At 38.7% G+C, this 27,097-nt stretch overlaps 3 protein-coding genes across 6 annotated transcripts in view; 1 reads left to right on the forward strand and 2 right to left on the reverse strand.

The window, feature by feature from the left end:
- The first annotated feature begins 1,858 nt into the window (after positions 1-1,858).
- On the forward strand, positions 1,859-8,043 carry LOC307131844 (uncharacterized protein). Of its 4 annotated transcripts, none has more exons than XR_013817235.1 (3): positions 1,859-2,012; positions 6,222-6,913; positions 7,009-8,043. XR_013817235.1 is itself a non-coding variant. In XM_079825809.1 (3 exons), exon 2 carries the CDS (start codon positions 6,233-6,235, stop codon positions 6,803-6,805), a length of 573 nt encoding a protein of 190 aa, XP_079681935.1. In that variant the 5' UTR covers positions 1,860-2,012; positions 6,222-6,232; the 3' UTR covers positions 6,806-6,833; positions 7,009-8,043. The 4 variants fall into 4 exon arrangements, 2 of the variants coding, with proteins under 2 accessions (XP_079681935.1, XP_079681934.1); XM_079825809.1 differs by having other exon boundaries at positions 1,860-2,012; positions 6,222-6,833; XR_013817236.1 differs by lacking the exon at positions 1,859-2,012 and having other exon boundaries at positions 6,028-6,913; positions 7,009-7,452.
- The window catches only part of ss18l2 (ss18, like 2), a 692,656-nt gene continuing 669,370 nt past the window's right edge, over positions 3,812-27,097 (reverse strand). Inside the window, exon 4 of the mRNA XM_079825819.1 lies at positions 3,812-3,934. The gene's annotated coding sequence lies outside the window, so the exon portion shown is untranslated. The remainder of the gene's footprint in view (positions 3,935-27,097) is intronic.
- LOC307132042 (dynein axonemal assembly factor 4-like) lies at positions 23,406-26,809 on the reverse strand (the record flags this gene model as incomplete). Its single annotated transcript, XM_079826175.1, has 5 exons — positions 23,406-23,521; positions 24,443-24,548; positions 24,625-24,778; positions 25,260-25,353; positions 26,776-26,809. The coding sequence occupies 5 exons, from the start codon at positions 26,807-26,809 to the stop codon at positions 23,406-23,408; spliced, it is 504 nt and encodes a 167-aa protein (XP_079682301.1).

Here is a 27,097-nt window from a genome sequence, read left to right on the forward strand (position 1 = left end):
AAATGCCCGATTTCCCAAAACGTTGAACTGAGCAATGCCATTGTACCATTTTAATAGGCTACTTTTAAACGCATTTAAAGTCAGTTTATGTATTTTCTGAGAGGGGGCGGGATTTTTGTTGGCAAAGTCGGGGGAGAGACGCACACTTCGATTAGACTGGATAAACACATGCAGCATCTTAATTGTTAAGAAAATTAAACGAAATAAATGAATAAATCAAGCCTGTATTACATAACACTAGGCTATATCATACAGCATTCAGAAAAATAACAGTTTGCGCTCCTAAGGGCTTTCACACTTTTCCAAATGTGGGCTGATGAATTCTTCAAGCCGGGTCGAAACATAAACATCGCGTTCATCAATAATATGCATCTGGAGCTGAAATGGAAAATGATGGGCCGCCTCAAGAACTTCCTGCTCTCGCTGCTGCACCTCTGAGCACACCACGTCAGGGCCTGAAACATTTTCTCAATGGCCCAATGAGCTACGATGAGCATTTACTACTTTTAAAAAATACGGGTCAGGAAGCGGGTCGGGTACAATATTTTCTTCTTTTTTTTTGCGGTCCGAGTTGCGGGCGGGTTAGTTGAAAACGTCGGTCGGGTGCGGGTTGTTTATACATTGACCCGCGCATCACTGATAGGGGCGCCAAAATGTATTAATGATACTATTTTATTAATATTAATTAGAAATATTACCAAATAAAGCGCAAAAAAACGTAACTAAGTCCCCCGCCTCTTCCCGGTCCGCCTCATCAATCTCCCCCCGCCGATCTACTCACTTACTGGAAAACAAACACTTTTGCTAGTTCTCAATGAATAGTTTGTGCATGAATGTTAGATGCACTCTTGCTCTTTGTGTTTAGGCTGTAATGTGACATAGGTGCAATTTTTGTACAGTTTTACTATCATCAGCCTTTAAAAAATAAAAAATAATAATATCATGAACATAATGACGGGGTAGAATGGACTGGACATCATATAAAACAACAACAACAATAAAAATATAACATCAATGCATTACAACAATAAAACAGTACGAGTGTTTCCACAACTTAGACTGATAACGTGTAGTGCTTAACCTTGATACAAGGGGCACCAAGTCAAATCTTGCCTAGGGCAGCAAATTGGTCAGGGCTGGCCCTGTTTGGGTGAACAACTCACCCTTTAACGTGTCACTCCGCTGTTGTTGACTGTATGGCGCCATCTTGTGACTGAATTGAATATTGTGATCTGCATATTCTTCAGATCATCCTCCAAAAATGTGTACATTCTTGGTCATCTGACAAATATAATATATATATTTTTTAAATCCTACATTTGAAACAATCTGACTGAAAAGAGGGACTAAAATCCTGCTCATACATGTTTAAACTATAACACACTTCTAATTAAAACTACAGTTTATAGTAGCGCTTGTGTCTGTAACAGGGATGACAAAAATATCAAAACATGAGGTAGATAAATAGTCATAAAATAAAAAATATCATAGCCTGAGATGGCACAATACAATTTCTTGTCATTTTAAGGTGTCTTCGTTTCATGGATATATATATAAAAAATAAAAATAAATCGATTAAACTTATTTTATATTTTAATTTTAAAAAGTTAAAAAGGCACTGATTTCGTGAAATGACTCTCAAACATTTCTCTCCGAGAACGGTTGGAAATTAAATTAAATTGAATGTGGAGGATTTTAACTGTGACAAGATGATTGACAGGGCAGTTTAAACGGTAACTAAGCGACAGATGCCCGTTAAAGATGCAGTTAAATACTAGCATGTCCTTTTTCTTCATAAAAACAACAGCACACATACTTTTAGGGCATATATAGGCGGTCTTTGTGCCGTGTTTCTTATGACACACTTCCGGGTTGGCCGAGCTGAGGTGGCTGGCTCGCATTTTTGCACGAAAGTCTACATGGTGTGTCGGATTTCTGTTCTTTTAACTCCAAAAAACTACTATCTCTAAGTGTACAGGCTCTTATACTCAGGGCGTCGCAAAGCCTATACAGTAAGTTTTCAACAATTTACGTGATGATTTATGATTGAAGCAGAACTATCATGACACATTAACGATGATTTGACTGAAGCCTGTTCAAAATTCAGATGTAAATCTCTGAAGACATGCAAATAATATCGCATGCATTGATTCTTCATGATTTGTGAACTCAGCGCTTTAATACAAAATCGTTCAGTCATTGACTGTATGTTGTGTTCAATAAACATAAAACATGTGTGATAATCTGGTGCACAAATATTTAATGTAATATAATGTTTAATTGCTTTGCTTGTTAAGATAATGTAAACCTATGAGGCAAGACAAACTTAAAGGCATATTCATTTATCTTCAAACTTCTGGTTACATGAGCCTAAGCTCTTTTCAGTAAAATCCATGCAAAAGTTACTATCAGATCATTTTAGAATACATTATGGGATGTACCGAATATTCTTCAGTGTTATGCAAAACAGAAATACGACAAACAGAATAACAAAAATGCTTTTTTGCATAGTTGTGTTTGACACATGAAAACTGTTACACGATGTAACATTGCTCTCACTTGAAATATGTGAATATGAAATATTAAATATTATGTCCTTGAGGGTATTGGACCTGGAAAGTCATTGAAAGGTCCTGTGTGGGAAGTCTGTTATCAATTAACAGAGTTGTGAAATCTTGCATAGTATTTTTTTAGTTAACCCTTTCCTGTGTCCTTAACTTCACCATTCTGATTTGTTAAAGGTTTCACTGTACAGTTTTTGTCACTTAATCCTTTCCTGAGTCCTTAAAGTCCTCATGAAATCAAAATCAATCTTATTTACTTTGTTAGCAAACATTACAGGTCTTAGGGTGAACAATTAATCCATGCAAATTAATACACAGAAAAAACTGGTTTGCCGTCGTAATCTTTAATCAAAATCTGAAACGTAACAAAATGAAATTTATATACAAGAAATATAATTTCCTGATATTTTACTCATCCAAGGTGTCTGTGTCTTTTTCTCTTCAGTCAAAAAGAAATGAAGTTTTTTGAGGAAAACATTTCAGGATTTTTCTGCACATAATGGACTTCAATGGGAACCAACGGTTGAAGGTCCAAATCAATGCAGTTTCAAAGGAAGGGCTTCAGAGGCTCTGCACGATCCCAGACGAGGAATAGAGTCTTATCAAGACAAAACCATCGGTCATTTTCAACAAAAAAAATGTTATGTATATTAGGGCTGCACAATTCATCGAATTTGTAATCATGATTACAATTACAGATGCCACATTTATGTAATCGTTCATTAAAATGTAACCGCAATTACAAAAAAAAGTCCACTTATATTATTAGGTTGGTAACACTTTAGAATAATGGTCATTAGTTAATGTATTAACTAACATGAACTAACCATGAGCAGTACATTTGTTACTGTATTTGTTCATCTTTGTTAACGCTAGTTAATATAAATACAGCAGTTCATGGCTTGTTCATGTTAGTTCACACTGCATTAACTAATGTTAACAAGATTTTAATAATGCATTAGTAAATGTTGAAATTAACATTAACTAATAATGAACTGCACTTATAAGTGTTTATTAATCTTTGTTAATGTTAACTAATGTAGTTAACTAATGTTAACTAATGACCATTATTCTAAAGTGTTACCATTAGGTTTACTTAATGGGTTTTTTCTTTCTACAGTTTATCATACTTTTTTCCCCATTGTTTTAATTTTTAGTATAACATTATAATACCATGCATATTTTAACTTTTTATTTAAAGAAACCAAACCAATGTATATTTGACTTTTGAGGCTTAATTCTATAGAATAATCGTAATTAATAATCGCAATTACAATTTCAAGGGAATAATCAACAATTATGATTTTTTTCATAATTGTGCAGCCCTAATGTACATACTTTGTAACCTAAATTGCTCTTCTTGCACTGCTCTGTGATGCGTCACTGATTGTGTAATCACGTCGGAAAGGTCACGCATGACGTAGATGGATGTACCGCCCCAAGCGAACGTGCGAAGACTTATACAAACACCCTTTACACACAAAAAACTCCATCTCCAACTTCAAAATCATCCGAGATCGTTGTTTTACCTTTTTTTTGCTAAAGGATGTTTGTATTAGTCTTCGCACGAGCGCTTCGTAAACACAGGGGCGGCACTTCTGCCTCATGCAGAGCAGTGCAAGATAATTAATTTAGGTTAAAAAGTATATATTTAAAAAAATTTTTTTTGAAAATGTCCGATGGTTTGTCTAGATCAGACAATTCCTCGTGTGCGATCGTGCAGAGCCTCTGAAGTAGGGCTGCCACTAACGACTATTTTTATATCGATTCATTTATCGATTAATCTATCAACTAATTTATCACAATAATTTTCAACAATTTTACTTAAAAACATTTAATTTAACTTGCAACGTTGGCCTTCAGTAGTGTACTTTAAAAAAAGTATAAATGTAAACAAGCCCTAGACAAGATGTCAAACTAAAAGCGTAAAAAGGTACACATTTGTAAACCAACAAAGAGAATATCAGCAAATAATTTTTATACAGAATAGCGTTGTCACAATACCAAAATTATGACTTTGATACGATACCAGACTAAAATACCTCAATACCGATTCAGAATCCATACCTTGGCAAAAAAACAGTAAAAGTAATTGAATAATATGACAGAACTTACTATTCATTGTTTTAGGCTTAAAAAAAACTAAAAACTCACTTGTCCGGCATGTTCCTGCCCTGCTTCACACAGAATATGAGCTCCGGCCCTTTAAGAGCTGCACGGACCAAATTCATTGTAACACCCGATTTCTCATTCAACTCTATACGTTCACTAAAGACATATCCGACTGCGTTTACCCGAATACTCGCCAGGACGTGCATTTTTACATATTTTTTACCATTCAAACCCAATAATCCACGAAACTGGCATTGCGATCTGTCTGAGTGAAAGGCGCTTCAGGTCAGAGTCCAGCAGCTCGAGCTCGTCCCGGGCCTGCTTTCTTTCTCCTGAGCTGCGCGTATATCTTTGACTGTTCTGCTTACATTGTTTAGTGAACGGTCACACACACACACGTCCTCACTCCTGCTGTCACACATCAACGCAAATTTAAAAATACTGCTCTTATTAGAGTGCTGTCGTTTTTAAAGTACTGGTACTAATACAATTTCAGATCGTACCCAAACCCAGTCGACTAAAAATATTGACGTCGACTAATTAACAGCATCAACGCAGCCGATTGTATCGACCAATCGCGATAGGCCTACTCTGAAGCCCTTCCTTTGAAACTGCATTGATTTGGACCATTAGCCGTTGGTTCCCATTGATGTGGAGAAAAATCCTGGAATGATTTCCTCAAAGAAACATAATTGAAGACTGAAGAAAGAAAGACATGAGATGGGGGCATGGGCTTCGGAACCATTGTATGTGGGCGGGACAAGACCCACCCACTTTTTATGATCATTGATATTGGACCCACTCACTTTTATCGTCTCTAACATTTAGCACATGTCTGTTTACCTAGCCCTAATCGATAAACACTTATTATTAAAAACGTTAGACGCTTTATTTCCACTTTTCTAATATTTTCTTCATTTTTATTGAAAATAAATGCCTTTCCGATCTGATATGTGATGGGAAAAGGGAGAAGATTGAGTTCAGCGAAAGCCGGACTCGAACCGCGGGTCGAGATGCCGTGCGTCTTACCCCTACACTACTACCGCTCTCAATGATATGGCGATTTCCGTAATTTTGTCTTTCCGAATTATACGTTTAGCAAGCAAAGCGGTATATTTGTACTTAATATAATTGGCATCTACTCCAGTAAAAAAATTCTGAGGACCCACCCACATTTTTTTTGCTTCTGACGCCCATGAATGGGGGTGAGTAAATTATCCGGAAATATTAATTTTTAAGTGAACTAATGAGCGAGAGATGGAAATGGAGAGGAGGAGCGCTGAAGTAAAACCCTGCCCTCTATTCAATATCCGTTTCACTTGGAAATACGTCACAGCACTGAAATAAAATCAGTTGCAACTTCCGGTTCACTGGGACTTTAACTTCACTATTCTGATTTGTGAAAGGTTTCACAGTTCAGTTCTGTTCAGACTACAGTCTGTTTTACTGGATTCTGGAACTTATTATTATTATATGTACATTTTCTTAAATTGATCTGCAATAAAACAAATGTCATGGCATTGAACACATATATTGTGCTTGTAGAATTGCTCACCATGGTTTATAAAGAAGAACAGGAAGAGAAGAAAAGGAGGACGACGCTGAAAAAGACTTCCACACGCAAGCCTCATTACTGCTCGAAGTGTGGGATGAGCTTCAGCGTGAAAACGCGGTTCACGCGACACATGCGCATTCACACCGGAGACAAGCCCTACCCCTGCCCGCACTGTGACATGTGCTTCAGATCGCAAGAGAATCTGTCCGAACATGCACGCAAACACACCGACGACAGACCTTATCACTGCTCCCAATGCGGCAAGGGCTTTGTGCGACCAGGAAGACTTGAAATCCACCGGAGAATCCACACCGGAGAAAAGCCACACCGCTGCGCTCAGTGTGAGAAGAGCTTCAAGAGCACGGAGGAGCTGCAGAGCCACGCGCTCACACACACGGCAGAAAGAAACCACCACTGCTCCCAGTGCGAGAGGAGCTTCAGAAGGAGCGGTCAGCTGGTCAGACACATGCAGATACACACCGGAGAGAAGCCCCATAGGTGCACGCAGTGCGAGAAGCGCTACTCGCGGGCAGAACACCTCAGAGAGCATCAGATCAGAGCTCACCAAGACTGAGAGTGTCCGAAGACCAGAAACCACACGCGTGAGCCACTGACCTTTCACACATAAGCACTCAGTGAAGGGTTAACAGACTAAAACTGTGCTGTGAAACCTTTCACAATGGTAAAGTTCGGCACTCAGGGAGGGGTTCACTGTTCTTAAAACATATTTTTGTATGGACTGTTGCACACTCGTTTATATTTCCTATTTTTCAACAGATGTCAGATTGGCAACGCTTGTGGGTGAAGAGCGATCATGGACGAAAATGACAGGGAACCTATAAACTGTGATCTATAAAGAGGACGACAGCCCAAGACCGTTTAATAGATAGTGTGAGTCTGAACTAAACACAAGTAGCATTATATAATGGCGTATAAGGTTACTCAGTTGCAAAATTAATTTGAAAACATTTACTGTGTAGAGACTGAATATATACGAAACAGTATTATGGCTGTTGTTAAATAGTTATTTTTGTATAAGAAAATTATTTTTCTTCATATTATGTATCCATCAGTTAATCATGTACTTCTCATTTGCATCCATAGACTAGAACTCAAAATCAAAGTCTTGTTTTTTTGTTATCTACAGCAAATGATGTCCAGTATTGTGCATATTTGATGAACATGGGTGCAATAAATACTTTATTTTATTGGGAAGTTGATAAGAAAATGAATGCCTACTATCTGAATCATTTTTCTTTCTTTTTTTTTACATCTGGCCAATTTCTTGATTCTGGATCCCCTTACCACATCCTCCCATTCACTTTCCGCTTCTTGATCTCTAAATTCCATACTGTTGTTTTCATCTCCTGACTCCCTGAATGTTTGATATTATGTAGTCGATGGGAAGTAAAGGATGAGCACTGCTACTGGATCTATACAGGCCGTCGGCCGTACTCCCACACTCCACGCTACAGACCGTTACCAAAAAAGTCCTCAGTCCAGTGTCCAACGATTAATTCAATAAATCAGTTCAAAATAATCCTCTGTTACAGTCAAATCTCTATTCCAATTTCACTCCAAGTAGTCCGTCGACCCCAAATTCTGTTTCGTCTTTCATTCCCCAAAAACTAAACAGTCTTTAAATATAATCAGTTCCCGCAACACAAATTGGTTCATTAACAATACTATCATGGGGTGCATAAATTCATATTATCTGAAAAATACTAATACAATAGCAATTTACAAAATCTGAAGTTTAAACCACACAAAGTGACACAAATTTACCAGCTTCAAAAATAACACAATTACGACAAAAAACAACAACAAAAAAGCGCACACTCAGAATTATAAATATATCTTTTTTGTCAATATAAATCAATAATTTCAAACAATGTAAGATAAGACAATATGTAAAACTATGTGGGAAAAGTATTTAGGGCTACTCAATCAAAAAGTAAACACAACTACAAGCACTTATTGTACTTAATTATAGTCCAAATATACTTGTGCAATTTTAAGCATATTTCTGAGAAGAAAAAAGTAGTATGAAAGTATACTTTCTTATTTTTAGTTTAAAAAAAGTATATTAAATGCACATCATGAGCAGTTATTGTAACACTTTACAATAAGGTTCATTAGTTAACTACATTAGTTAACATGAACTAATAATTAACTGCACTTATAAAGCATTTATTTATCTTTGCTAATGTTAATTTCAACATTTACAAACCATGAACAGCTGTATTTTTATTAACTAACATTAACCAAGATGAACTAATGCTGAACAGAGGTGTTGTTCATGGTTAGTTCATGTTAAAGGTCCCATGGCATGAAATTTTCATTTTATGAGGTTTTTCAACATTAATAAGAGTTCCCCTAGCCTGAATATTGTCCCCAAGTGGATAGAAATGTTGATCGGTGTAAACCCGAGTTCTGGCTGTCTTTCTCTGCCTTTGAGAAAATGACAGGCCAGACGAGCCAATCCTGAAGTCTCCTGGTTTGACGTCCAAGCAGGAACGGTTTCCTCCCTTTCCTCCACCCAGAGAATCTGCCACGGCCATGCAAACGCTCGAGAGATCATGGGTTGTGAACGAGTGAACGCGGGCAGTTTCTCAGTGTTTGGATCATAGACTGTAAAAAAATATGGACGTAGTGTCCGTGACGTCACCCATAGGATTCTGATGAGCCGTTCTGAAGCGCAAAGTAGGGACGAGCCATCTTGGCAGCGCGTCATCGCACGTCACTCCCGGATAACAGAAAATGGGCAAAAAGGCGGGACGTGGGCGGAGCTTAAGTGACGCGATGACTAACAGACAGCAGATAAATGGCTATCCACCTGTCACTCGAAATGGCCACGCCCTTAATTATGCAGAATTTTAAGGCTTTATATAATGTAAACGAATGAGTTATAAAAAAATTCACCCCCCTCACAGTCGTCATGAAGGGCAAAATGAGCCGTATAGACCAAAAGCACAATTTGTACCAGACTGTAAACATGTTTAATTCTGCTGTGAAGTTGGCCATTTTAACATGGGGCTCAATGAGATTCTGCTCCCTTCTGGATCCTGTCCCTAGCGGCCAGTCGATGAATTGCAGTTTGAGGCACTTCCGTATTGGCTTCAAGAGAAACAGCGGGAGGTTGCCGCTTGGTTTGGATGTACAAATGAAAACAGAAGTCTTTTTTCAGTTCCTTCTGATCTGTGATCAGTGATTTCCTATATGTAGCTAATTATTTATTATTCGTGCACACGCTGCGGCTTCTCTCTCTCCCGACAGAACGGTGTTTTCGTGTTTTCTATCTTGTGAGTCAGTGTTTTTGTACGTCCTCGTCGCGTCTATCGGTTCTACAATGTGCATACAGTCGTTTCTGCTCAACATCGGCAGACTCACATCTCTTTAGAGATAAACATCACGCTGGCCGGTCGGCCTTCAACATCCCCGACCCCCAGTACTGCATCTGGCCCACAGCGGAGGCACCAAACGCGGCGTGAGATTAAGCAGAAGGAGGGTAAGCGTGAGCATATCTGGGCTAGGCTAGCCAGCTATTCCCACAATAAACTGGATTACATTCGATTACTGCTGTTGTGTCTTTGTTTGCGCTGTGTAAGTTACTCAATGCGCGTCACTGACGCTTTCCATATGATAGGAACATATCTAAAAATAATGGTATTATCAACACTTACTCATAACTCGTTCATCTCGCTGTAATGGTACTTTGCATGTGTTACAAAGTTGGTAATAACGATGAAGACGGACTCTGTGTGACTGGGACTCGTGTTTATTCAGAACTCTCAAATACAAACACAATAAACTCGCGCTGACTGACAGCGCTCTCATAACTCAGTAGTTACTATAAATAACTTTGTCAGCAATCGCTGAGCTCAGTCTGTAGTACGTTAGTGATGTCCGGTTCGCGAACGATCTTTCTTTTGAACCGGTTCTTTTTAGTGAACCGAATCAGTTCACCAAATCGGACTGAATCGTTCTAAACGGTTCGCGTCTCCAGTCAGCGCTGATCCATAATTTACTAAAGTTACTAACTTTCTGACATGAGGGACAGTCCCTCCGACTAGAAATAGACGAATAACCTGAAGTATATGCTGTAACTACAACAGTTCACTGAACTGAGACTGACAGAACCGATGTGAAGTGAACTCAGGTCCATCCGTCTCTCTGGCAGCAGCTCGTGCCTGCTCGTGCCTCGTAGACCTTGTTAAACCACGCCCCCTCCGCTCATTTAAAATGCAAAGATGTCAGCCAATCACAACAGTGGGCGTTTTTACTGAAGTCTCACAGCAGACACGCCTCTTGAAGCAGGGCATTCAGCCACAGGGCAAACAGCAGTATAGAAAAAATGCCTTTTATTTCTAAATTATGACATTTTATGATGTAAAAATCATACTAACAATATAAGCACACCTCAGGAAACATTATAAAATAATAGAAAAATGCCATGCCATGGGACCTTTAACAAATGCATGTTAACTAATACAACCTTATTGTAAAGTGTTACCAAAATATGCAATTAAATTATGAAAATGTTAAATTTTACAATGGGGGGGGTTTACATCTGAATATTTTCTGTAAAAAGCTAGGATATGTTGAATAATGGCTTTGCCTGTTATTGATGTGCACAATGTCTCCTGCCATTTAAAGGCTTTTTAGTGAAGCAATGCTATTCTGATGCTTTTGATTGGTTCTCTTCATTTAATTTTTCCATCTGTCCACATTGCCACTGAAAGCTCTAGGCTACAACCTGTCCTAGAGTTCCACCATGCACTCTCAGAAAATAAAGTACACAATTGTACCTTCAGGGGTACAATGGCTTGTCACTGGGGTGGTACCCTTAATTGTACATTTTTGTACCTCTAAGTCAGGGGTAGGCAAGTTCGGTCCCAGAGAGCCGATGTCCTGCAGAGTTTAGCTCCAACACTACTAAGCCACCACAGTATAAAACTAATGGCTCCCAGCATGCATTGCAGCATTAAGTATGTCACCATTGTTGAGATTCATATGCTGATTCTTGATATCTGTGTGCGTCTAAACTTTTTTCCCCCTAGAATGTATTTAAAAATCAAAATTCAGAATGTCTGACCTGTGGCAAGAAAGTATTGTTGGTGAATATTATGTATTAATAGTTTTAGTCGATGAGTTTAGTCAAACATTTTTCTTCATGACAATTTTTGTGACCCACAAACTAAAGCCAAGAGTCAAACTGCCCACTAAAGGAAACACTGGTCACATAATGGTGACCAAAGATTTTCAATAAAACATCAACATCTAAACCTCTGGTAATTCTCAATAAGAGCTTCTATAGACGTCTTTAAAGGGTTGGAGCCAAACTCTGCTGGAGAGCGACTCACTAGGACCGAACTTGCCTGCCAATGGTTAATTGTAGGGGTTATTGTACCCTAAGTACCAATTGTGTACCTCTAAAGGTACTGTTATACGTTTTGTTCCCCAGGGAACTCCACTGTACCTTTTTTTCTGAGAGTGTGGCGAGTGATAAAAATGTGTTCTAGTACTGAAAGATAGAGAAGTAATCAAATGTATTCAGTTATATTACTGTAATAAAGGGAGGAGGGAGAGGGGGAGGAGTTTTGGCCAGGTTGGTGTGTCCTACACTCTTTCTGTGAGATCTTCTCTCCAGATTAGTGAGTTTTATTGTTTTATTTTATAGAGTGTTGGATCTCAGCTTTTGTCTAAGCAGTAAAAACCAATCCTTACTGTATATGTCTCTGTTACGAAAGAATGAAAGCTCTTCTACTGAGGTTTGTAAAGAGCTGCTCCCACAACTCATCGCTCCTCTTCTGCAGAGTGAAAACTGCAAAACCGTTTCCAATCCTAGCTTCACTTTTCTCCTCATTTATTGGCCCAAATAAGAAAACTTCGAGCAGAAACTCACCTGCACAACTCATGAATCGAGTACATGATTTCTTCATGGGTTTCTCTACATACGACTATTGTACGTTAAAGTTACACTGTATGTAACGCTGACCTTCGGACGTTAGTGGTCTTCACTCCTTTTAAAGGGATGTACAGTATTTCTAAGTTGGCCACATTCAGTTCAGTTAATAGTCAGTAGAGCTGGTTAACACATCTCAGATTATATCACTGCACAATCTAACAGTGTATGGTGTGACTGCACTGGTGCATTATTACAATAAACAGGGTCTGCATTGTGCAGTATTACTCATTCTTATATAAGACAAGTGTGAGGGACGTCCGGATTGGTCGAGCTGCTTGTTATATTTGCATGGGCGTCACGGAAATCAAACTGCCACACCTGTAGAGCTTTAAAGTCCTCGAGTGTCTTTCACATCAAACCTCTTGACTGACAGTGTCACAGCAGCTGCGACCGCTCAACTTTTACAGGAAGACACAGGACATCACAAAGCCTATAAACGGTAAGGTTTTAATAATGTGCATGATCATTTATGATTGAAGCATAACTAACTCAGTATTATACGATACATTCACAATGATTTGATGAAGGGTGTATAGTTACATACCTCAATGTCACTATCTGTGTATTTAATGCTCGTCAATTTAACATACAGTTGACCTAAACTAACAACACTGATGCAAACTGATCACTAGCACACTCGTTTCTATTTCCTGTTTTTCAACAGATGGCAGATTGTCAAAGCTTAAACGAGAACGTGAGTGAAAGGTGGTGGGAGTTGGCATACCAGTTGTTTCTTGAAAGTGATCCAATAAAAAAGATTCTGACACATTCTGAACTATATATGACCAGCGATAAATGGAAAGATAATGGATTCAACTGCTACACACATGTTCCTCCTAATGGGAAATTCCGTGATGTTTCTAAAAGAGCAATTTTGGTGGTGATTTCAAGAGCAAAGAAAATGAATTGGAATGAGTGGATGCTAGGCCCGGCATCTTCTCAATCTGATGTACCGGATCTGGACGAAACTGACAAGAAACTTATAAACGGTGTTATTGAGCTGATCTATAAAGAGGACGGCTGCCCGAGAGATTTTTATAGATTAATTACACACTATTGATCGATGAACTAAATGTAATTTGCATCACTAATGGTATGTAGGGTTACTCTGTTGCAATTCTGTAATGTTTAGTGTTTTGTTTCAGGTTCTTATTTTGTCATGTTCACTGTCATGTTTCCTGGTTTGTCAGGTGATTCCCAATGTGCACTCATGTTATCATGTCATGTGCTTCCCTACTTCTTCTAATTTTTTCTATTGGCAAGAGGCAACTAACAATTTAGGTGCATATCCGCCACCTGCTGTACTGGAGTGTGGGTCAGAGAAAATGGTAAAGCTTGGAGGTGAAGACATTTTTTTTTTAAATGATTTTCATTATTCCAGTTTCTTTAAGAAAAATAAATACTGCTTTATTTATCTGTTCTTCATTTAATATATTCTTAAGATTTAACACACTCCCCCCATGTTTCTCTAACTTTGAATCTTATTCTCTGTGTCTCATACTTAATGCAGTGACATAAGACATGCTCCTCCATTCCACAATCACACATACCTGAAGGATGTTTTCTCAATAAATGCATTGTTTTATATAAACCAGTATGTCCTAACCTCATCCTTGATATTATGATTTGCTCTCTAGAAGTTCCAGATGATTTCATTTTTACCTACTAATGGTTTTATTTTGTATAAATGACATCCTTTGCTTTCTTCATCCCATTGCTTTTGCCATGCACTCATTATATTAATACGAATAATTGCTTTAATTTCTGCTTTACTATATGCTACCTCTATTATCCTGTCTTGTTTTAAAGCTTTTTGCTAAAACATCTGCCATCTCATTTCCCTCAATTCCCCTATGGGCTGGTGCTTTAATCTGTGCAGTATTTCATATATTTCATAAACAAAATCAGGTCTGTTATGAAATGATAAAGACTGCAAAGAAAAAAACGCTGATAAACTATCTGAGCATATCACTGCCATTTTAATCTTATTATATTCTACCCATTCTAATGCATTTAAAATAGCTAACATCTCAACTGAAAATACTGTTAAATGGTCAGGTGTTCTTTCCCTCAATTGTATCTTCAAATCTGGAATAACAAATGCAAAGCCAGTCTTTCCACTCTTAGGTTCCTTTGATCCATCAGTAAATATCACAATAAAAGACTAATACCAATTGTTCTCGATCTTTCTTCAACTATATCTGTCCAATTTCCTTTCCCTTTAAGTCTATTTATTTCATCTTGTATATGCAAATCTAAAATCGGAGGGGGAAACAACCAAGGTGGTGTCATTGGATAAGGAACTGTAGTGTAGGACTACATTTTTTCCCTTGTATTCCCATTTCTTTAGCCAAATCATTTGCTGACCAAACAAAACATTCACCCTTTGACTTCATACTTTCCCAACATGGTCTAAGAACCTTTACACTTCATTTACATTTGCCCAATAATTCATCATCAACTTTTTGTATCTTAAATTCAGAGGTAATGGTGCGTTCCATTATGGTCAACGATCCGACTCGGCCCTCGGATATGACGTCACTTCCACACTTCAAGCGTTCTGGTATGTTTTGCGCGTCCGAGTCGGAGAAAAACATGGACGGCGCCTCGTCATGCAGTGCGCGCTCCACACTCCGCACACACACTTGGTTATGCGCCTAATAATAGCTAACAATAATCTAGGTTAACGTTATCAAATCAAATCATGCATTTTCTAACGTTACCTACTCCGAGTCAGCGCTGCGCCAGTTTGAAAAAGGTGGGTACAGGACCCTTTTTAATGAACGTTTGTTGTAGGTCTACTAGGCATAGAGATATCTGAACATCTTTGCCAAATGAACATTTAAACAACTAAATCGGTCCAAAAACAATGAAAACAATTCATACTTACAAGTCACACAGGTCGCAGCCATCTTGTATTCCGATTCGGAATTCTTGCTCGGTGTCCTCACGGTTGTCCAAACTTCCGAGCGGCAAAATCCGAGGAAAGGGGGCGTGTTGGTGCGTGTTGCTAGGTAACGTCTGTCTTCCTAGTCGGAGCTCCGACACGGATAAATAATAGAACGCAGCATAATTCACCCATCTCCACTTGATTTTCCACTTGAGTTGTGCTCCCAGAAGTGATCCCTATATGTCGTAAAGTCGAAGTAACATCGAACATGAACGACTGAAAGGGAACTTGCAATTCGCAAGTCTTTTTTCCCCTCAGAATTGGACTTTAGAACGCGCAATTGCAAGTTTATATCTGATGAAAGTTATAGTTAGGGAAAGGGAGTTAGGGAAATGGTTAACTTGCCAGGCAAAAAGTTACATTTTAATAGGAAAGACAGGCCATCAAGTTTGTTTTATTTGGAATGAACCATAATGACACTGGGTTTGCAAGGCATCTTTTCAGCCAGTTTACTTTAAAGGCGTTTATAGTATCGGCAAAGTCCAAAAAGTAATAAAACTAAAAGAAGCTAAAACTAAAACAAAAAGTAAAAAAATCTTGTTTTATTACAGCACAAACCCATCTGCCTTCCTCAGAGCACAAAGTTCCTACACTCTAAAAAAAAAAGTGCTATATGGCACTAAAAGTGGTTCTTCGTCGTAATCACCATAGAGGAACCACTTTTGGTGCTATATAGCACCATATCTTTAGCCTGACGTCGTCATACTCAATTCTAGTCAGAATATGAGTCTGATTCTGCTCCGTTGGGCTGTGATTATGGGGCGTGTTTCAACCGAACCAGGAAAGACCTCAATTGGATAGACCTACAACCAATCAGAGCAACGGAGCGACGCACAACGTTAGTTGTCAAATGTCAACAGAACTCAACTGCACTGTGTTGCCATGTCCGCGGGTTGAAGCGACCCTAATTATGTGATATACAGACCCAGGAATGCGATTTTTAGCTGCCAGCCCTGCCAAAATAACACATATTTTACCTCCCAAATGCCTTTTTTTCCCGGAGAACACCCCTGGAAAGCTATTGGGCTTGTTTTTGGCTAGTTTTGAGGAACGTTAGCAATTGGGCGGTTTTGTTGTAAAAACTTGGCAACCCTGTCTGCACACACGCTGGAATAATGCTGCCTTCACGTGCTATCGGAAATTTGATAATTCCGACTTCTGAAGTCGTGATTACGAGCTCATTGCATTCAAGTTTCAGAATGTGGGGGAGTTCATGTGCAATTTTTACCTCGGAAACTCGTATTTACGATAATTCCAATAGCACGTGAAGGCAGCATAAGTTACGTTAGAAGAAAAAGGTGAGTGTAAACGATCTTTGCCGGTGTTGTAAAAAAATAATTTAAGGATACACAGAGTAATTACCAACACCATCATCATTTCCGAGAGAAATAGTAAAGGTGAATGCATATACAACAAGTTCTCCGTTTAGGATTAGAACAAATTGAACCCAAGCGCTCTTTGGTGACGTGGATGATTACGTTACTGTTGATCATCTGTCCATCATCGTCTAAAGCCCGCCCTGACAATTTCATTGGTCCGAACAGTTTCTGTTCGGGCATAATTACTCCTCTATGGAGCGAGTCCAGACCGAACTGCCCGAGTAAAAATGTTGTGGGCGGGGCTAAGTTCGGCTGGCATCCAGGCTACCATATCTTAACATGTTCTGTATATGGTAGCGGTGCTATATGGCACCTTAGTCAGTGGTGCTATATAGCACCTTAGCAAAAGAACCGCTAAATAACCACTGAAGCACCAAAATTGGTGCTATACAGCACTTAAAAAGGTTCCCCTATGATTACGAGCCAAGAACCAATTTTAGTGCCATATAGCACCTTTTTTTTTTTAGAGTGTAACACAGTCCCTTAAAACCAATGTAACATAATAGCAGTCCCAGTCGAGTGGCTGCTGCCATGGCTAAAGAAAATTGAGTTTCCCCATTGTGTCCTCCAAAACTTAACATCTGTTTCACCTGAATTAATTTCTTGAAGAAAAATGAGATCAGCTGCACTTTTTACAAAACAAATTGGTCCACACACCTTCCGTTAAACGGGCCCAGAGATCACAAACTCACCAATCTCGAGCCGTATTCACAAAACATCCCCAGTCTGGGGCCTTTATTAACACACCTTTGTTAACTAAAAATAATAATAATGTCTGATTACCTGTGGCAGTTGTTTCACAAGTTCACACTTACAAATGATCGGATAGAGTAAAAGAGTAAAATAAGCCCATATGCCATGTTGTCCGAGAGGATCAAGGTCTCCGAGCCCAAACCCAGAGTAGGCCTACTCTCCTGAATCCCCGGCTGGGCCGAGAGTGAGGAGTCGGGGTGGTGGAGGGATGCAGAAAACTGTGATTCGGCTGTGTATACTGTATGTCTCCTCTCAAGCTGATTATATAGTGCTCCTCATAGATATACATAATAAAGGCTAGATGTCTCGTCCGCGCTGCTGGCCAATGGAGGTCGACGTCCGCACCTGGCGGCCATCTTGTCACAGTCAGCTCGCTCCCTCGTAACATTGTGTTTTCATGGGTGCTTGCACTTTTTTAATAACCATTGCTCAATTTTCTACCGATTTTCAAACTGTTTGGTTTGTTATAAACGTCAGAGATGTAGTTATGACACTGCATACTTATGAAAAATTATTCATAATTTGTTCAAGCATCCATAATTAAAGCCACGTTAATAACGTTTGTAAGAAACCAAACCATTTGTAAATCCGTCAAGATTTCTGTGAGATGAGAGTATTTGTGTTCGTGCAGATCACTCGCCTTACATCAGGCACCACTGAGCCCTGCCTGTGACAAGATGGCCGCCAGTGATGACGTTAGAGACTCCGCCGTAAGACATAGCCTTTATTATGTATATCTATTGTGCTCCTCCCGAACTTTGTTTATAAAACATAATTTTTCGCTTGAATTCTGCAATCAAGCTGATAATTAGCTGAACATATATTGTTTAATTAGTGACACTTAGCCTACTTTTAAAAAAAAACCTTTATTTTAATATGGCAACATATTTTAAATTTTATTTTAATATAGCAACATTGTTATTTTAAAATCTTTATTCGAATATGGCAACATGATACGTTCTACAATATTTCTATCACTGACTGAGACTCCTCCCCCATCAGCCAATCACTGTGGGCATATTTAGTAAGTGTGATGACATCAACTCCGTCCTTACTCTTAGCTTAAAACTTCTTTCTGTTCCTGAGTAAAAGTTGCTCTCAGCAGTTTTGTGAATAGGTTTTAAGAGAAAACTCTTAGCTAAGAACTTTTACTGCTATTTAGGAGCTATTTAGTGCTAAGATAAAATGTTTTGTGAATACGGCCCCAGATCATTAACCAGAGGTTATGGCTAAAGCGATTTAACATTGCCGCCCATGCTTGCTATTGTTAAAAAGTACCCATGTAGCCCTGTCCAGTCACCTATATAACAACTTAGTTAAAGCTGAAACAGTAACCAGAGGTTATGGCCAGTACCATAAAATGCCTTATTATCGCAATAGTATTTTATCTGGCCCCATATAATGCGATTGCGTAACCACTTAGTTAAAGTTGAGCAGTTAGTCAGAAATCTAGAATCTCGATGTGCCCCATCCCAGCAGGCACACAACGTCATAAGACGTTGATATTTGGTTACATTTTGGTTGTGACGTCAGGTGACCAAAATTCATTGTCAGCTCAATGTCGAATGCCAACGTTAATTTGACGTCCAATACCAACGTCAGCTGATGTTGATATTTAGTTGTTTTTAGGTTGTGTTGTAAAGTAACCAAAATCTAACGTTGATCCAACGTCTCAAGCCAACATCATATTGACGTCAGATTCGAACATCAATAGACGTTGATCCTTTGTTGGTTTTAGGTTGTGGTATTTACCAACCAAAATCGAACGTTGACCCAACGTCTCAAGCCAACATCATATTGACGTCAGATTCTAACATCATTAGACGTTGATATTTTATTAGATTTAGGTTGTGAAACTCTAACATGAAACAGAAAACTCTAACATCATTAGACCCTGATATTTTGTTGGTTTTAACACATTTGTCTCATATCAGTGTTTCCCATTTCAGGGGGGTGGTAGACCTCCCGAAACTAGTGTCGAGGAGCGGGCGTGAATACGCGCGGCACGCAGTAGGCGGATGTTTGTTTGGTGAATTTCTACAGTGAGCTGAAATGACTGAGTGACTGAGTGCACATTTGGTAAATAAATATAAAACATTTATTCATCACACAACTATTTACAACACAACCAATGAGGCTTTGCTTGAGTTGTTTCTCCGGATTTTGTTGTTTTTAAGAGAAAAAAAAAACTAATTTTGTCTGTTTAGAATTGTCACCTTTTCTGTTCTACATGGAGCTCACGCGTCCGTTGGTTTTTTTTTATTTTTATTTTTTATATAAGGACTTATTTTTTATAAAGGATTTTTTTCTACTTGCCCTGCCAAAATTTTCACTGGTCCCACTACAAAAAAAAGTAATAAATAAAATATAATAAAATAAAATAAGCCTAGTATTGTTTTTGATCCATGTAACCTTCATAAATAAGGTTATGGCTCCAAAAACTACTAGCCTAACTAATGTATATTTTAAATATTGTAATCAGTAATATTACAATCAGTAATAAAATAAGAACAAATAATCAAATTACGTGCAACAGCACAAATCAATACAGTAGAACAAACATACAAATTATGTAGGCTAATATAGGTCTAAACAAGATTTTCAGGAACACAAATAGTAATCAAATGTAAAATATTACTGCATAGTCTGCATTAAATTATAAATCACTGCATATAAATATAGATGAACCCTTAATAAAAGTTATTCCGTCAAGAGTCGTGAGTGATTTTTTTCTGTCTTTTGTTATCTCTACGATATTTTCCACTTTCCATGTTATACGGTAGGGGGCGATATTACACATCTCCTGAACGAGTACAGCATCTCTTGATTAAAACAGGCGAAGAAGAAGAAGCAGCAACGACACGTGCTGCGTTCCAGTTCATTTTTATTATGCCCTTCACTCGTTAAAGGGTTAGTTCACCCAAAAATGAAAATTCTGTCATTAATTCCTCACCCTTATGTCGTTCGAGACCCGTAAGACCTCCGTTCATATTCGGAACACAAATGAAGATATTTTAGTTGAAAGCTGATGCTGAGAAAGGCTTCAGATAGGCCTCCATTGGCATTCAGTACATTTACACTCCCAAGACCCATAAAAAGGCACTCAAAACATTGTTACAAAGTCCATCTCACCACAGTGACTCTACAATAATCTTACGATGCGACGACAATAGTTTTTGTGCGCAAAAAAAATCAACATAACGCCTTTATCCAGCTTGTTATTGCCTTCCGTGTGTGCCTCCACGACGCATGCGCGAGAATATGACGTAGATCCGGCGTTCGGACACATGACCCAGAAGAGATTTGTTTACAATCAGAGGAAGACGCGCGTGTCTAAGCTGTTGGATTCTACATTGATCGTGCTTTAGGTCTCGGCGTAATGACCCTTCTGTAACCTCCCTTAAATACTCAGACAGAAACCTCTTTCAAATGTAAACATGAGTTCACAATGGGAATTAGCATTAATCAAGTCCTGTAGACCTGTAATTTACACCTTCTTGAGGACAGGAGGTAAAGACCAATTGGCAGAGGACACACCCACTACAATAAGCAAAATATCTTTAAACTCTTAAAGGGGTCTTTTTATATTTTTTTATACTGTTGTCTGAGGTCAACTAATGATGTCCGTGTGGTTTTTACATTCAGAAACATCATAATGAATAAGTAATATATAAGCCTTGGTTTCGAGGCTCTCTGAAAAACGATCGTTTTTTATTGGCCGTGCCGCATTGAAGACTTGGAAGTAAACGCCCATGGCTAGGATTGGATAAGATTTGCATATATAATGAGCTTCAGCTCCCCTGTCAGTGACAGCGTGTGGCAAACGGCAACCGGAATGAATTGCCCAGCCCACAGCCAGGGCTCTCTAAAAACGTGAGCGCGTCGGCTGGTCGGTGATAGCCCGTCTGAAAAACACATAGCCCCGGGACTTTGGGCTTTGCAAGCTGGCATATTCGAGTCTAATCACGGATGAACCAATAACAGCTTCGCCAGCCTGTGACCGCATGCTAAGGTTTGTAATCAATAGATATCAAACGATCTGAAACTATGCAATACTAACAGATGTAAAAACATGTTTTACTCACATAAGTGTGTTGCACCGTTCCTGTCGGATCCAAAACAGAGAGCACAGCATTGTGTTTTAATCTCAATATGTCTGCAAATCCAGTCTCGACCTGTGTCTTGTTTACAATCGATTCCGCATTGTTTAGCTCTACGAGTCGGTGGCCTGGCTTGAGGCGGTGCTTCTGCGTCCTATTACGTCAATTGTCGACATATTCTGAGAGCTCTTGCTTTTCTGGGCCTGGTGTCTATAAAAGTGTTAATATAAAACCATGTTCTTTATAATCTTTTACTAATTGTCTTCCCAAAAAAACTACATGCACCTTTTTGAGTGGATGTTTATTGCACCCATATTTATCATATATAATTGCAGATAACAACAAAACAAGACATTGATCTTGAGTATAAATCGATAGAAGTGATCATTGGAACCAGATGACAAATTCATGAAAACATACAATAGTATTGTATGGATAGAGTTAATTATTAACTACATATAATTGATTAACTGATGGATGTAATATGAAAAAATAAAAGGAAATTAAATTATTTGTAAAAGGCAAGTAAATGTATTCTTATTTCAATTAAAACATGCAACAGAGTAACCCTACACACCATTATAGTAAGGCAAATTACATTTAGTTCATCAATCAATAGTGTTCAGTCTATTTCTTAAAGTGTCTTGGCTTGCCGTCCTCTTGATAGATCAGGTCAGTAACACAGTTTATAAGTTTCTTGCGATTTTCATTCAGATCCGGTACGGTTTTAGAAGATTGCGGAAGATCCTTCCAATCCCATTTTTTTCTCATTGTTCTTGAAATCACCACCAAAATTGCTCTTTTAGAAACATCATTGACTTTCCCAGTAGGAGGAACATTTGTTTCGCAGCTGAAACTGTAATTATTCCCTTTATCTCCTTTCATATATAATTGAGAATGTCCCAGAATCTTTTCTATTGGATCATATTCAAGAAACAACTGGTATGCCCTCTCCCACCACTCTTCATCCACTGTCTCGTTTATGTTTAGCCAATCTGCCATCTGTTGAAAAACAGGAAATAGAAAAAACGAGTGTGCTAGTGATCAGTTTGCATCAGTGTTGTTAGTTTAGGTCAACTGTATGTTAAATTGACGAGCATTAAATACACAGATAGTGACATTGAGGTATGTAACTATACACCCTTCATCAAATCATTGTGAATGTATCGTATAATACTGAGCTAGTTATGCTTCAATCATAAATGATCATGCACATTATTAAAACCTTACCGTTTATAGGCTTTGTGATGTCCTGTGTCTTCCTGTAAAAGTTGAGCGGTCGCAGCTGCTGTGACACTGTCAGTCAAGAGGTTTGATGTGAAAGACACTCGAGGACTTTAAAGCTCTACAGGTGTGGCAGTTTGATTTCCGTGACGCCCATGCAAATATAACAAGCAGCTCGACCAATCCGGACGTCCCTCACACTTGTCTTATATAAGAATGAGTAATACTGCACAATGCAGACCCTGTTTACTGTAATAATGCACCAGTGCAGTCACACCATACACTGTTAGATTGTGCCGTGATATAATCTGAGATGTGTTAACCAGCTCTACTATTAACTGAACTGAATGTGGCCAACTTAGAAATACTGTACATCCCTTTAAAAGGAGTGAAGACCACTAACGTCCGAAGGTCAGCGTTACATACAGTGTAACTTTAACGTACAATAGTCGTATGTAGAGAAACCCATGAAGAAATCATGTACTCGATTCATGAGTTGTGCAGGTGAGTTTCTGCTCAAAGTTTTCTTATTTAGGCCAATAAATGAGGAGAAAAGTGAAGCCAGGATTGGAAACGGTGTTGCAGTTTTCACTGCGGAAGAGGAGAGATGAGTTGTGGGAGCAGCTCTTTACAAACATTGGTTCTTTCATAGAAATGATGTTGTATTTGAGACATATAGTAATTATAAAACCGCTGTATATTTTTATTCCACAGATAAACATAACATGTTGATGTGTGCTCATGCACATTTCTGCATTGATTACAGCTGCACCCATAATCCTTTAGTTGTCTGTGTATTTTTAGGAGCTGGATGGTGACCTGGTGCCCTGTATGACCTCACGAATCTTGTCTGTATCAGTTCGCAGGGCTTCATTTAGTGGGTCGATTTTTAAAGCCGCTTGGTAGTCCAGAAGACCTAAAAAATATCATAGATATTGATAGGTAGATAGATAACATAGATAGATGCTACAACTCCACTCCAGAAATGAACAACGCATGATTCCTGAGTTTGAATTACATTCGCATTGAAATTGCAAAAAGGATGCAGAATTGTTAATATTTATACATTTTATTTAATTTGAATTTAAATCATTAACATGAATTGAAAAAGTAACTAGGTTATGGGCAATGGCCGGGGAACCGGTGATGTGAATATTCAATTAAGTGAAGTTTTATTCTGATATATGAAACCTGTGATGGACATTTTGTTCATTAATGATGGATGTGCTGATTGATTTTGACATTATTGAACGTTGAACAGCACTGAACAGACTCTACATATCATAATCATAACAGATGCCACATTTTAAAATCAGATTTTTTTTTCCAATCCTAAAGAGAGCACCAGATATTTTTATATTAGCTGCTTAAAGTGATTCAAAAACTTTGTATATAGGAAGGCGGTGCACTCCGATTACTTATGAATGGGAGAAATTGCAAGGCCCAATTTGGCGAATAAGCCCCGCCTTCTAAATGAAAGAGCCAATCGTTGATGTGCGCTAAGGACTGCACATGCGCATTAGTTTGTCAAGGCTGAAAAATGCAGTCATGATTCGAGCGTTTGGAAACAAAATTTATGAGACAGTTGTTGTCAGATTTCATTGGAATTTCAAATATGAAATTTAATCGTAAGCTTGGGGAACCGTTTTGGAGAATTTGATGTTGTTTCTACATTCAAAGAGACCGAAGCTGCACTTTCATGCACGAGAGGTGTTTCAAAGATGGCCACCAGTGAAATGACTCGTTTTAAAGGGACTTGTGCAGATAGATTTCTCACACACATAGATAACTCTATGTTTCTGACTGTTTTGCATGAAAGCAGAATATGATCCCGTACCTTCCACATAGAGCTGGAGCTCACAGAACGCTGTTCCTCGCCTCACATGAGCCTTCAGTCGAGCCGCAGCGTTTGCAGCGACCGCAGGCGTCAGCAACTCAAGGGCCTGAGAGAGAGAAGGGATCAGTCCGCCGTGTGTGAAAACAACCGCAACATGTCATTTAAGAGAGGAAAACACTGACCTGAGAGCTGTCCTCAATGGCTTTGTGAAGATTTCTCAGTTTGAGATGACAGGCCGCTCGATTAGAGAATAAAGCCGGGATCTTCCTGTTGAGTTTTATGGCCAGATTATAAGCGTTGACAGCGGCCTGGACGTTTCCTGCCATGAACAATTTACTGCAGAAAAAGGAAAAGGATTATGCCATTTAATGCGGTCTTTCTTTATAACAAATGCTTAGATATTTTGTTATCTAATGCAATGACATTCAGACTTTAAGTGTGACATAAGAGTTCAAAAGTTTTGGGTCAGTATGATTTAAAAATAGAAGAAATTAATACTTTTATTTAGCAAGAAACACATTAAATCGATCAAAAGTGACAGTAAAGACATTTATGATGTTACAAAAGATTATATTTCAAATAAACACTGTTCTTTTGAACTTTCTATTCGTCAATTTAGTCAAAAATGTATCAGTTTCTACAAAAATATTAAAGTTTTCAAGATTGATAATAATCATAAATGTTTCTTGAGCAGCAAATCCTCATATGAGAATGATTTGTGAAGGATCATGTGACACTGAAGACTGGAGTAATGATGATAAATTCAGCTTTGATCACAGGAATAAATTACATTTTAAAAGTTTGATCCTCCTCCAACGATTCGAACAGATAGACGGCGCGAGTTGTTGAGAGCTCCATGAACCCAGTGACAGCAAGATCAAAGCATGTTGCAACTCTGTATTTCAACGGCTCTGGGAGCGCACAGCACAAAAAATATCATTTATAAAACAATATAACGTCATAAATACACTTTGTAGATGAGGTCAAACACTTATTTTGTGTTCTCTTGGTTAAAAGTAAACTCCATGTCTGCACTGAACGGCAAGTCATGTCCCCTCACTCCCCTGAGAGAAAAGTTTTGGCTCGTTTAAACGCGCACAGCATATACATATTGCTATAAATCAATACATTATAAAAAAAAAACAAATGGTAAATGAGATAAAACACTTACTTTAGGTTTCCCTGTAAAAAAAAGTTATCTCGTCTGTTTACCTCATCTGCTCCGCACCGTCCGTGAGTCAAAGAAAATATCTTTGAGGAAAGTTTAGGTGCGCACGGACACACACACATCATAGATACCATCCTAAAACAATATAATGTTATAAACTTTATACTGTTAATGAGATAGTGTTTTATCTCGGTGCAGGCCCGGTTCTACCAAATGCAAGCAAAAGCACCCTCAGTTGATACTGTAATAATATTGGCGAAACAGATTTGGTAAATTCAAATGCATCTATTTACAGCAAGGTTTTTGCAGCGGTGAGTAATGTAGCCAATCACAGATATAGTTGTTGATTTCTAGAACGCGATCAGAATCTCACCGCTCAAAACGCAAAGAGTTTTTATTCAGTGCTGAGTTATGCTGCCTTCACGTGCTTCACGATTATCATAAATATGAGTTTCCTAGGTAAAATTGCACATGAACGCCCTCACATTGAATGCAATGAAACTTGAATGCAGTGAGCTCGTAATCACGATTTTTCAGAAGTCGGAATAACATTTCTGATACCACGTGAAGGCGGCATTAATGCAGGCTCACGAAACCTCTTATTAACAAACAAAGTCAAGACACGATGTAAGTAAGAGATTTATTGTTGACGACTTCATTTTTATAATGGAACTTTGTGAGATTGCGATGAACTGACAAAGCAACAGCATTTTAGTGATCGTAGCGGTCTTGGCTTGGCTCACTTTCGAGGCTACAGTCATTCATGGAATAAAACTATTATTGCTAAGAGGACCGACGGCCAAATGCAGCAAAGTTTTGGAAGTGACATCTAAATATAAATGCCACTCTGCACGAGACAGAAATATCCTCCTGAGACCCAGAATAGAGGTTCCCTTTCGAAAGGGAACTCGCGCTGCGTCGGAAAGACGCTACAGGGGAACGCCTCAGCGTGACAGGTGGCATATGAGGGCGCCTTGCCAACACATACACAGCTTTTCGTCTTCAGGGACTGTTCTGTCTGAAGTGCTATACGAGTTAAGGTAATACAAACTCATTATTTTACACACGAGTGTGTATTTACTGCCTGGGATCAAGAGCATGCACAATCAGTTCATATGAAGTTGTTTGTGTGTAAGTGTGAGCGGTTTTCAATCTGAGATTGCACCGCTCTCATCTGGCTCTCTTCTTGAGGCTGCCATGTTGGCGCATTAGAGGAGAGATCGCTTGTGATAGATTGCACGATCGATTTCTCTCTGGCCATAAACCATCGGCTCAGATGAGCCTTCCATTCCTTCCTGATCTTCTTACAGAGATCGAGAGGGCATGGAAGAATCCATATTCGGCCCAATATTCATCGAAGTTAAAACGCTGATGTCGAGGGGACAGGGGAATATGGGTATGTGTTGACGCTACCGATTGATGGGACGTTTGCGGACTTTCTCGCATATGGGTGGGCATCAACACTGAAAGCTCCAACTCTGCCATCT

Source organism: Gobio gobio (assembly GCF_949357685.1).
Source record: "Gobio gobio genome assembly, chromosome: 9".
NCBI classification, from domain to species: domain Eukaryota; kingdom Metazoa; phylum Chordata; class Actinopteri; order Cypriniformes; family Gobionidae; genus Gobio; species Gobio gobio.